The 12,905-nt window shown below is 48.1% G+C and overlaps 2 protein-coding genes across 2 annotated transcripts; one reads left to right on the forward strand and one right to left on the reverse strand.

Moving 5' to 3' along the window:
- Nucleotides 1-5,398: 5,398 nt before the first annotated feature.
- On the forward strand, nucleotides 5,399-7,837 carry FMAN_01432 (uncharacterized protein; the record flags this gene model as incomplete). The annotated part of the gene is made up of 1 exon (XM_041834708.1): nucleotides 5,399-7,837. One exon carries the CDS (start codon nucleotides 5,399-5,401, stop codon nucleotides 7,835-7,837), a length of 2,439 nt encoding a protein of 812 aa, XP_041676773.1.
- A 582-nt stretch (nucleotides 7,838-8,419) lies between these two features.
- On the reverse strand, nucleotides 8,420-10,290 carry FMAN_01433 (uncharacterized protein; the record flags this gene model as incomplete). Its single annotated transcript, XM_041834719.1, has 3 exons — nucleotides 8,420-9,934; nucleotides 9,996-10,079; nucleotides 10,147-10,290. 3 exons carry the CDS (start codon nucleotides 10,288-10,290, stop codon nucleotides 8,420-8,422), a joined length of 1,743 nt encoding a protein of 580 aa, XP_041676774.1.
- Between the last annotated feature and the right edge of the window lie 2,615 nt (nucleotides 10,291-12,905).

Consider the following 12,905-nt stretch of genomic DNA (forward strand, 5'->3'; position numbering starts at 1 on the left):
GTGTATCGGAAAGATCGATATCCGAATTGTTGAAATCTCCGATAGGACGACCAGGATCCCGATACTCTTCCCCTCCCTTTGCGACATCCATGGCGCCATGTCGACTTGGACTTGCGGCGGGCTGACCTCTAAATACGCACACCGTAGCCTGGTGTGGCTGACATTTTTACTTGTTGGTTCTTTGTTTTGACGCTTCTCTTTACCCATGATCCCAGAAGTTGATTGCTGGACCCAATTGAGAATAAGGATGTGGCCACGCTATCAAGAGTTTGACACCATTCTTTCTCTCGTCTGCCAGAAGGGTTCTTTGTTGATAGGGATGCCACTTCTGGGTAAATGCAGCTGAAACAGTTCTGAACAATCCTTGTACATTAAGCAGCTAAAACGCATGCTACTGTATGTACAGCACAGGACCCGCATGGATACGATTCTTGTCCTCGATCGGCGATTGTTTTCTGCCAGTCCTTACTGCCAAGAGATGTAGATATCGAAATCTTGGAAATCTGCTCATTTGCGGTGTTTTTATTATCATTATTATCGATGCTCCAGCTTACTCAACTGAAACTAGGCCGAGCAAACAATAGCGTAGGTAGGTCAGTCTGTCTCCCTGAATGTGATAGTGACACAGATGCTTCAGGGCCCAGTTTGCTTATAACTGTGTGTGTGTCGTGTTGGTGGACAATCATTGCTATTCTATGACCTGACCTTCATCTCGCTACAACCCTGGCTACAGCAACCCCAACATGACCCCTAATCCGATGCATTGTCAGCATATTCTGTAGGGCTGCGTGCGTTCGCCTGCTGCGAAATCGGTCAGTCATTCGAGGTCACTCTGCTGCAGATGATTTGCATTTCGCATTGCAGGCGACCTGAGCGTACACATGTCGTTGAACTCGTTCACGAGCCGCTGTACGACGTCGCACATAGAATAGGGTAGTACCAGGGCTTTTGTGTCTCGTACATCGGACGGGAGACATGCCCTGAACTCGCACAAGGGCCTAGCATCGGCGGTTCCAGGTGTTACGGCGCAGCTCCCTTGTATCGAGAGAGCCTGAGCAATTCGCTCCTCGAGGCCAGGGCAAGCGAGAAGGATGGACGGGTTCGACGCTCCGGCCCGCGGGTGATTCGAAAGAGATCCCGTTATTTGATTGTGATGGGGACTGTACTGTACTGCATGCAACGGGCCGTTGCATGTGAACATGGGCACCTCAATCATCTCTGATCAGGTTGTTGTTCATCGGTCGGTGAATCCATATTCCAAGCTCTAGGTTAGGTTAAATAAAGTTGCTTGCCGAAACGTGCAGAGAGCTAACTCTCTCTACTGATCATCCTGACACTGCTGCATGTACAAGATAGGAAGGCCAAAAGGCAATAGCCAACAGGTTCGCAGGGACAGACGACTGGCCTTGCAGTTCGAGACTGGTCAGCAGGGGACAGCCTGACCAATGCCATTGTGAGAAGCCCCCATGGTTAAAAGCTTGCATGTTTTCTGCTCTTTCAGCTCGACCCAAGCTGCGGCCATGAGTTTCTCTTGTCAGGGCTTGTGCGCTGCTCCCGATAGCTGGGTCATCGCTGTGATTGGGTGTCTTGGAGCGCTGAGATTCGTTGTCGTGGCCCCAATCGACCCCGTCAAAACTGACACTGATAACTTGACAGGTGTGATAGACGCTGCCGACATGCTTTCGTATAGTTTCGGGTGCAACCATCATTCTTCTGTTCAGGGGTCTAAGGAAATTGGTGAACTCGGGGATGTGTGTTGAGATACTTGGATGTGTCCCTAGAAGCCTGACCCAAAAGCGGTAATAGAAGTATTCAGAAGTAGCTGAGAATATTGGAACATGAAACTGGAAATGAATGAGTTATACGTGGACTGAACCATCGCACCATAGGACTACCCTGATGTTGTGAAAGAGTGAGTTGGTGAGTGTCCTCACACCGAGCTCGGAAAACAAGAGGAACGACACGAGCCCAGGCACAGGCAACATGGAGGTGGACTAATACGTATATGGATAATCTCGAGTAGTGAGGCATATTAAAGCGAGTGAGGGGATACATATGTAATTGGCAGGACAGCATGGTGCATTTGAGGTTGGAGTTGAAGGTTGAAGGATCGTACAGATGGGACCCAGAACATCTGAACAATGCGCTACAATTACCACCGAGTAGTACTTTCTCTTCATAGCCAGTAATTTGGACTCGTTTTAAGCTTAATGGGGACTATGAAGTCTACTGGAAGTGTGCGTGTATATGTTGATGAAGCATCTCTATCCCTGGGTCGAGTTTCGATAGCAATGGTAACTGCATGCTGAGCCACCCTTGCATAATGTACGCAGATATCTCTTCGTCGGGATTGAGTAATATCGAGTTACTGTAGATATGAAATGCAATTTTGAAGGAACTGGAAAACATAATAGGGCATCTCTTCCTTTGAAAGTTTTTGGATATGCGACCTCATTCTAGTCAAGCTATAGGGGAAGAGGTCAAATGATAATAGGGCAAGTCGCAAACATTGGCAAGATCTAATTAAAGATATGAAAACCGGCCAAGGGAAATTTACTATTGTAATGCCGGACTCCTTTAATGCTAAACATAGTTCCAATGGCGGCATCCTATCACAACCATATTCTCGCCCAAGTAAACAGGCAAAGCTTCTCTCATAGAGTCTTTACAGCTCTCAAGATACTTATAGTCCTGAAAACTCTCTTGAGTGAGATATAAGCCTCTATGTGAGAGTGCGGGCAATTTTGACAACATAAATTGTAGGGTATTGTATTCATACTCTTCATCCCCTACTGACCCAGCACTGCCATCGGAGGGCATTGGTTGATAATGCGGTTAAGGTGATTGATAATGCCAACTAGATATGAGTCTAAATAACAGGTTATTATCTAAAATATTGATTTAGGGTGCCTAGGAAGCATGTTTTGGTAACGAGCAATTGTCAGAAGAGTTTGGTCCTTGCAGATTCCTGATGAACAATATTTGGCGTTTCAGTAATACCGAGTATAATTTGATAGGGCTTTCTTCATATAAATCGCCTATAGGTTATATAGTTATAGGCCTAAATGTTCTCTGAAATACAATGATGCTTTGTTGGAAGCTGAGGTTGTAGTTATGACTGTCGGTTGAAGACTTCCCAACAAGGGGGCTTCAGAGAGGCCAGTGACGAGACGACAGCCGAATAGCCATAGTATACCCATTCAAAGCAAAGAGGAAGGCAAATGCAATTCGTCTTATAGACATCGATAACTTTTACAGCACTGGTAGTCAGTCATTAGGGAGGGAGGTCTGTTAGTATAACAGAACAGATATACTGGAGACGTGCGAATGTGCAACACACATAAAGCACTGACTGAAACGCTTTGCCTGTAAGGAAGACCTTGGAGAGCTTCTCTGAAGTTCGAATCAAACTGGATAGGGCAGTGGAACGAATGGACTTGTATCGACTCAACTCATACTTGACTGTGATCGCCACGACCCCCTTTCGTTTTGACTAATAGAGGCGCAATAGGAGATGACTATGAGTGCTAGTGAACTCGGCTTTGCGAGCTACAAGGTCTTGATGATGATGAATGTGCAAGATACTCAATTTATTCCTCAGTGTTCTGTCATGGGTGAAGACTAATCCGCAACTCTTGATGCATTGCAGCCTCATCAGAGACGAGGTATCATGAGGATGACTTGGTCTTCAGTTACTCTTGAGAGGATAAATGCTGTAACATAATAGTTGCAAGTATTTAGATATTTTCTCGACAGGCGCATTCTCCGTTGAAAACTATTCGAAAAATATCCAACTGACGCAAGGTTTAACAGAAATGTTTGAGCATATGAGGGCCCGGTCAAGACTAATAAAAGGGGCTATGGTATTACCAATCCGGTTTATGAAGATAAAACCATATAATTCCATATATGTGCCTTTGGTATTGATGTTGACCTTCCAAATATGACTCTGGCTCCTTACTGTAGCAATCTTGCCATAGAGAGCAGTTGTCCCTATGATGCTGGGCCATCCGACAAGTTGCCGACTATTTGCTACTTGTTCTGAGTCAAAGATCTTATGCAAGTTTTCAATAACAGTAATATCAATAGACTAATCACTGGGGACCCCAGGGAATGAGAAAAAAATTATGATCCCCATCCTAAATAATGAAGAGACTTGGGAGCTTAGCACAACTTAGGAGGCCTTTAGGCTGTGGGGATATGTAGTTATTTTTGGCACATCGAGTTCAAGGACAGAAGTTTTCCTCTTCCCTATGGTATCTTTAATTGGCAATTGAGATATCATACAAGTAGTTGATTGAAGGAGTTGATTATACTAATACTTGGGCGGCTCCCATTACAGGAAGTTTTGTTTCAACGATAATACAGCCCGCTAAGGACATGGATAGTTAGTTATCCTTGACCCTGGGGAATCCTTGCTTAGCTCATTGAAACGCATGACATCGCGAACCGTGCTATCGAACACTGATGCTACGTTCCACAGGCAGTTCGAATAGTCAGAGGGTTCGGTCATGCCATGAAGAGACACTGCATTTCTGAGGACACTGATAATAGATACTGTAGTAATCAGAAGTTACTTGTCATTTCAAGTGGGTGCAACAGTTGTACGAGATGACCTGGCAACGGTGAAACTTGTTTGAAGGTCTATGGATGAACAGGTGGAGTATGGATGATCTTGGGTAACTGTTTATGGCTGGTATATAGAGTGAAACTACCTACTAACTAAGCCAGCTGACTTGATGTTTCATTTCTACGTGAACACAAACTGACTCCAACTCGGACATTTGTGAGAGACATAATCTAATGGGAATTCCGCGTAAAACAGGAGCAGTCTCACCAACAATAGAATTGAATACCCCGCTACTGTCCACGCTTATTACCTAGTTAAAGCTACCATATGAGTCCCTGGAAAGACTGGGGCATCGTGGATCTGAAGACCCAAGAATGGGGGCCGGCACAAATGTAACGATATAACGAAGTGTTGTTTCTCTCAGTAACTACTTGCCAAAATGATAGCCTTGTTTTATTCCATAAGATCGAGGTTCAAAGTTTGATAGATGACGAATGCTAATTCTCGCTGCCAATCTCAATATAATTCTATTGCACTGTACACTTCAAGGACGACCCCTGCAGTCTGCGTCAGTAGGTGCTTACATTAGTGGCCTAACTAACAACTTCTCCAACTCTCCCAACAATGGATCAACCCACATCGGGATCGTGCGAGGGGCCTTTGACTGATCCCATCCGCTTTCTTGTGTATCGTGATTGGAGAATTGCTCACTCGCTGCCATCAGCCCGAGGCGGTGACTTGTCTATTGTTTTGATCTGTAGTCTACTCACTCAACGGAGAGTTAGTTAGTCGTCTGCCTCTCTCCCTCAACGCCATCAATCAGACATCATGCCCCACGACAGAGACTCCCGCCGCGAAAGTCTTCGAGTGCCCCGCGCTCGTCCTCGTCGTGGCGTCTCCAGAAACTCTTCAGTGCGCTCTTCAGCCAACGTAGACGAGCACCGTCTGTCTTCAGGTGCCCCAGCTACTGCGCAACCTCTTCGAGCTGCTCCATCTCGCTTTTCCCTCAACGAACAGTTCGCTGCTACGAAGCAGGAGTTCCAATTCTGGGACGATGATGCTAGTTCAATCTACGAGCGTGAAACAAGTGTTTCCGAGACGGGAGATCCAGACCTCGATGAGAAGGTTGCCTTGAGCTCAACTGAGGGTGGCTATGGACCTGTGCCATATACACAAGATCCAGCAACTGGAGCAGAGGATCTCGACACCAATTTCTACGACCTTCTCTGTCTCCCACGAGACACTTCGGAGTTGTCGCAACAGCAAATCCGGAGCGCATACTACCGTCTGTTTATCCTCTTTTACCCGGACAGCTATCCTGAGCATTTGCGCCCCATAGCTCACCAGCAATTCCTCCGTGTCCAGGATGCCTTTGAAACTCTCATTGATCCTGCGCGACGAGCTCAGTATGACCTCGACCAGTTTCTGGAAGCTGAAGAGACAGGCGCATCACAATCAGAATACGAGGTCGCCTTCAAAGAAGCTGTTTGGGACCGGTTACAGAACGGCATACAGACAAGCTCTGATCTAGGCATTCGACTTGACGCCTCTGGCTCCGGAACTGGCTCCTCAGGACTGCAAATCCTTGACTTTTCTCTCAGTCATTCCGTCACAGTCGACCTACCAGCGCTTCAGAAGCTTCTTCAACCGCAAGTCACACGACTCGCAAGTCTTGCTTCGAAAGAAGAGAAGGACGCAATCGAAAGTCCATCACAGCCTCGAATCCAGGTCGCAACACCCACTGTGACTGTAACTGGATCTACTTACGGCATTACACGGGATCTATCCATGGTACCAACATCGCTCTTGTACGATCGATATCAACCTTTGTTACCCCTGCCAATCACCAGACAGAGGCTCATACAACTCGTTGAGAACAAGTTCGCTCCATTGGCCTCTCTGCGATATCGACAAGAGTTTATGAACCGCTCGCCTTCGTCATCGCCTGATAAGCTTAGGTGGATCAAGACTGCTGTTGAGCTCGAGTCAGATGTTCTACCAGAGTTCTCCGTCACCAGCCGTCTTTATCATCACTTTCTCATCCCCAAATTCTCAGAACCAACCATAGCCGAGGCTAGCATACAGTCGTCGCGTGATTCCACGTCGATTCAACCGCGTGTTGCTCTAGGTCTCCACCAGAATCTGCGACATGGAACAGGATTCCTGCGCGCAGACAGTGGCGACTGGAGTTTTGGATCCAATCAATACTCTCATTTCTTCTCTGAACACTCAAGAATCAGCCCAGACTTCTTTAATGCCGAAGCCCCAGGAGCGACCCCGAACTTTGAACTAGGCTTCCGAACAGGTCCATCAGACCGATTACCTGTACCAGGCTCGTCAGACTCTCCCGGCGATGAGGGCGGTATCAGGGGTCTCGACTACGAGATTAATTCTTGCAAGCATGGAAGCTGGGCTGTCTCTGCATCCGCTACACCAACTACATTGGCCGGCGCTGTTCGATACAGCAAAGACCTGACTCTACCTTTCCAAACTCCTCCGACATCACTGGATCCCGGTCTACCCTCATCAGCCCGTGTAGAGGCAGAGCTCTGTTCCAACACATTCCAGGACCAATATTTTGCCCTCCGCAATCTGTGGTCTATTGGCCGTTTCGCGCGTGTTGGTCTTGAAGTCGGCATCAGTCTGCACAACCTTCACCTCTCCGTCTACTGGTCCCGCCTTGGACAGCGTCTCAGCGTCCCTCTTCTCATAGCACCACGATCGCTTCTTGGGTCCAGTGTCCTTTTCTGGGCTGGTGCCCTACCCTTTGCTGGACTTGCGGCAGTGCAGCTTGGTCTCAACTATCGTCGCCGTCAACGAGCTTCACGATCTCACCGCCGCGTTCGCTCAGATGTCTCTTCAACTGGGACACCAGTCGCCATTGCTCGGCATAGATACGAGGCAGACAACATCGCAACACTCCTCGCACATCCAGTAGAGGGTCGCCAGAAGCATCAGATGACACTTGGTGGTCTCGTTATCCTCAATGCCAAATACGGCATTCCTGATGAATACGGCATCCTCGCAACAAGCGATCAAGTTGCCGATGTCACAATCGCCGTTGCCGCCCTTATCAACGAATCATCGTATTCCAGCGGCCCAGCCCTAGTGATCCCCCACGGTGTGCGCAAGAGTCGCCTGCCAGGATTCTGGGACCCAGCTCCGGGCTTGGACAAGATTCTTCGCGTGGAGTATCTGTTCAAGGGTGACGCAGGCGTCATCGAAGTCGGTAGCCGTGATGAACTCATCCTTCCGCCGCAGGCGTAGGTATTGATTGACGCCCTTGATGAATGAGAAAATTGAGTATGATCAAATGTAAATACAGATCAAAGAAAATGGCGTTGAATGGCGGCGTTGTGTCACATCGAGGATATTTTCAAAACAAATAAATAAACAGCCGTGCATTGCTAGTGATTACTATTCGTGCCTCTGGGGACGATACCATATAGTGCAGGAGAAGCTCGAGTAGACATCCGTACTCAAGAAACAGCACAACAGCATAAGCTACAAGCCGTTCATGGCAGAACATGGCGAGAATAGGCGCTACAAGATAAAGAAAATTTCAGTCCGCGTGATATACCGCTATCTATCGTACAAAGACAAAAAAGGTACCATCTACCGCTCGAATACCACATACTCTCGTGCCAAATGCTGCCCAACAATAAGACTACCCTACCCCATATTAGAGAGTCTATCTTTCCGCACGATAGAACGCCAAACCCTTTTAGTTTAAAGACCAAGGAGAAATTATTCGCTGTATGTAGTAAAGACAGAAAATAGGTGCGGGTGCCAGGGGCCTCAGCACCCTAAAAGCAAAGCCCGGAACAAAGCCCGATGTGCTATAGTGGATTAGTGCTGGTGGTTTTTGCCGTGATCGTGGTCGTGACCGTGGTTGTGATCGTGCGCATGAGGGCTGGTGGCGCTGTGCGACGATTCACTACATCGTCTTGTTGACGAAGCCTTGGATGACGAGTCGACGGGGCAGCAACCCTGGGCTTGACAGTCATCGATACACTCAAGGAGGCAACTATCGCCCTTGTTGGGATCAGTAGGACCATCTAGGGACAGAGCAGCAGCAGCTTCTGCATCGTGTGAGTGCTTCTGATCGAAGCAGAACTCGGGCTGTATCGTAGCGCTGTGAATGCCGAACCCATGAAGACACTTCCGAGCTCGGCGGGCCAGCTCCATGTATTCCTGGCCGCTGTGAGAGTCAATGGGGAAAGATACTTGGAGGTGCATGCTAGCGACAAGTTTGGTGTCTGAGAGTTGCCAGACGTGAATATGGTGGCAGGTAATAACGCCGGGAAGAGCTTCAATGTCTTGTCTAATCTCAGGGATTTTGATATTCTCAGGAGTGCCTTGTAAAAGAACACGAGCAGTGCCTCGGGTGAGAGGAATGCAGGTCTTGAGGATAATAGCAGTGATGAACAGAGAGACAGCGGGATCAGCGTAGACTTTGCCAGGCCAATCCGTCAACCAGATAATGAGAGCCGTAACCATGACACCTATGTTGCCAAGCATGTCTCCAATGACGTGGAGAATCATAGCATTCATACCCATATCAGCGTGGTTATGGCCGTGGCTGTCTTTCTTGCCAGCTTTCTTGGGAAGAGTGTGGTGATGGCCGTGATGAACGCTCGAGTCCCGTCTAGGTCGTCGAGAGTGGGAATGAGAGTGAGAGCCCTTTCTATTGTGACCAAGCGAAGAACCCTTCTTAGCAACGTCTTTGAGAAGAGGTGATTCCTCATGCGCTTCGTCCTCTTCCATTATCAAAGAGTTCTCGGCGTCGGTCTCGCTCTCGCTCGTGCTTTCGTTGGTCTCGCCGCGCGTAGCGTCAATAATGCCTTGCCGAAAACTTGCTGGGTGAATGCTCAAGTCATCGAGACTCGCGAAACGAGCGTGTCCACTCCTACTGGATCGATGATAGTCGCGGCCTCGTGTGGATGCATCTCTGCTATGTCGCTGTTCGCTGGATTTGCCGTTGGACTTCTTGGACGCTGTTGCACGGCTGATCACAACCTCGGGTAGAACCTCGGCAGCACGGCCACTTTCGTCTGCAAGAGTGCCCTGGGTTTGGTAACCGGCGTTGCCCTCCTCCTCGTCGTGGACGTGGGCGTGAGAGTGTCCGTGGTCATGATCATGGTCGTGCTCGCCGGGTCCATGGGAATGACCGTGGCCGCCGAGGACAAAGAAACCGACAAAGTTGGAGAACAGGCCGGCAGAACCAACAATGAGCATGAGCTTGGGGTTATTGATCTCGGGGGGTTCGATGAATCGGGTCAATGCTTCGAGGACGATGGAAACACAAAGGGCGATTAGGAAAACGGCGTTGAAGAAGGCGCCCAGAATCTCTGCGCGAACCCACTAGAAGACAGTTAGACAAGCGCATCAGGATTGAAGGGGGCGAGTGGTTTGGAAGACGTACGCCAAAGGTAAATTCGTCAGTGGAGGTCTTTTGTGCGGCGGACACAGCCCAGAGGCCGATAACCAAGGAGATGATATCATTGAGCTGCGCCGAGTTAGCTGATGTTCTACCCATCGATTCGCATGCAGCGAAACAGATGCGATTGACTGACCATGTGAAAAGCATCGGCCATGAGGGCCAGTGAGTGGGCAAGGAAGCCCGAGACGATCTCAACGAGGAAAAACAAAGTGTCAATGGCTATCATCACCTTAATCCTAGTACTCTTGGACCAAGCCATCTTTTGAAGAATGCCCATGGCGAAGAAATGACACGAGCACCAAAATAAAATAAATAAAAAGATGGTGTTCAGTCTAGTCGTGGGAAAAGGATAATGAAGGTGAAGCTTTGTTGCTGTTGAAGATGGGAGAAGAAGAGCCCGGGAGCTGGAGGGGGAACCCAAGGTAATGAAATGGCCGCGGGCTGCAGGAGATTTCAGCGACGGGACTTTTAGGTTAGGTAGGTAGTTACGATGACGGAATGCGACAGTGGAGGCTGATCCCTAGACCAGGGAGGGACGGGTCGAGATAGGAGCTGCAGACTGAGGCAAGCAAGGGCTGGTTACACAAATGTGAGAGGTGTTTCTCAGGTATGTAAATCCCCGCGTCATACAGTCAAGTACAACAGATTGTCGCAGGGAAGGGAAACATTGGGCTTCGAAGCAACGAGACGAAGGAAAAACTCAAGTCAAAGAGCGAGCTGATTAATTTTATTGCATAGTTTGTCATTTATTAGTGGCAATTCAATGGTTAAAACGGCACGGCATTCGACGATCGAGACTAACACGGTGACAGAGCTTTTTCGGTCCCGGGCGAGGCATTGCCAGCCTAGATCAGATTGGGATGTCGGTTCTCTGTTCTTTTCGTTAGCAGCGTCATTAGCGTAGACAGTTTCTCCTAAGAAACATTAGACAGGTGAGACAGGGCTGGGCGCTATAGATCGTTAGTTAACGGCATGTCTTAGCCCACTGTCGACGCCAGCGCCCGCTATTCAAAGGCAGCCAGCCCGTAAATCAGTACCTAGTACTCTCCAGGGTCCCTAGCACCCAGTTCAGCGAGTTATGATAAACATTTCCACGCATGTATAAGCTTAGTTCGACTACCTACGAGCAAAGTTTGAATGCAACAGACTTTGAGCCCAAGATACTCGACGACTCGGTTCGGGATATATTCCAATAAAGTTCAATAGGAAGAGTCCGGTCAGTCGGTTCGGCAATAGACCCGTTCGCCACTGGGGCTGACTCCGACTTCGGTAAATGGATAGCTCCATCCAATCCACTTCACTTGGACAAATGCATCCATTGATATGGAGAGACACTTACAAACTAGAAACATAGGAAGTTTCTGTGAATCTTTTCTTAGCATTCTATTATTATTTTATATCTCTGACAGATGTTTTGATGTTGTCGCAACTAGATTATGCAATCCGACGCTATAGTGCCAACCTAAGGTGCTACCCTCCACTCATAACAAATATCTTATGTTTTCATCAAACTACCCTACTTATTTTCCCACCTCTCGCAAAGAAAACAGCATCAGCTCAAGTTCCCCATCTGAGCTTTGTCGTTAGATGAGCATCCATTAAATCGTGGGGCTGCGGGTTTCGACCGTCTTTACCGCAGCTCAATTATTCGAGCCCCAGTCGATGTCCATTGCAAAAATACCCGGAACGTTTACGGCTCTTCCGAGAGACAACTGTTGAACCACATATCACATTGTGGCTACTACACGGTAACTGGCTCACTCGGCTGTTGCCCATCTTTACCGTTCTGTGTGGCTCCTTGCGTTAGGTACCGCTGTCTTTAACCCCATCATGCAGCCAGCCTCAGTCCTTCAGCTTTGCCTGGCGCATGCCAACTATCGAAAGGGGCACGCGGCACCGGAAGCCACAATGCAGGGAATACGAGCCGTGCTGCAAGGCGTGCCTTAGTAATAAGTATTCACCTCTTGCGGGATCTCATGATAGGGAATCATTACACATTGGTTGGTATATCAGTTTCCAAAAGATAAGCTGGTTTTGTTAAGCTGGTTCTATAAGGCAAAGACTCTTTGTTTTGTTCATATATGACCACCGACGGGACAGTGCTTCAATCATTTGCAATGCTAAACATGGTCACTAGGAATGAAAGGATGATGGATTACCAAGTTAGTTGCAACAGATTGGAACTTGTACAGGCCATATACTCTTATATTTAGGCAAATATGATCGAATACTACTCCGTAAGCTCTGTGTTTTTTCTGGCACAAGCAATTTTGCCCTGCAACATAAGAACTGTTGGGTATGGTAGTCAGAACTCCAAGCCTGTTGATGATTTCACAGTTGGTGGAGCTGGCGATGTTTAGCGCCTCCAACGGGCCGCACCCGTACCGTACCCGTCTTTAATAACCGCCAGGCGCCTCCTCATGCATACAATATCATCATGTTTCTATTATGAATACCTGTATCTAACTGACTGCTCGCCTCCAAGAACATGGAAACTGAATGCTAGTGGAATCAGGTATAGGCATATTCGGGAGGCCTATCATGGTACGTCGCCTGATCATGATGTGAAACATTACGAGGCACCCATCCATCCATAATTCAAGTTGCGCTGCAGTTTGCCGCCTATCTTCCCATGGCCACTACTCTACGCGCCTTTCAACCCCGGATAGCGACATGGATAGCCTCAATCAAGTAGCCTGGTTGGTCAACACTGTCCCACAAAGGTAACAGTCTTGTTGGTTATGTCGTCAAAGAGGCAGTGCTCTTGTCTGTTGGGATTTAACAACTCATTATTAATGACTCGTCCTGCCCATAGAAGCTGGCTGTTTTCTCATAATCGTAGTAACTGTATTTATTCTTTGTTTTGACTGTTGGCTCATACCATAAGCATCA

The sequence above is a fragment of the Fusarium mangiferae genome, assembly GCF_900044065.1.
Source record: "Fusarium mangiferae strain MRC7560 genome assembly, contig: FMAN_scaffold001, whole genome shotgun sequence".
NCBI classification, from domain to species: Eukaryota; Fungi; Ascomycota; class Sordariomycetes; order Hypocreales; family Nectriaceae; genus Fusarium; species Fusarium mangiferae.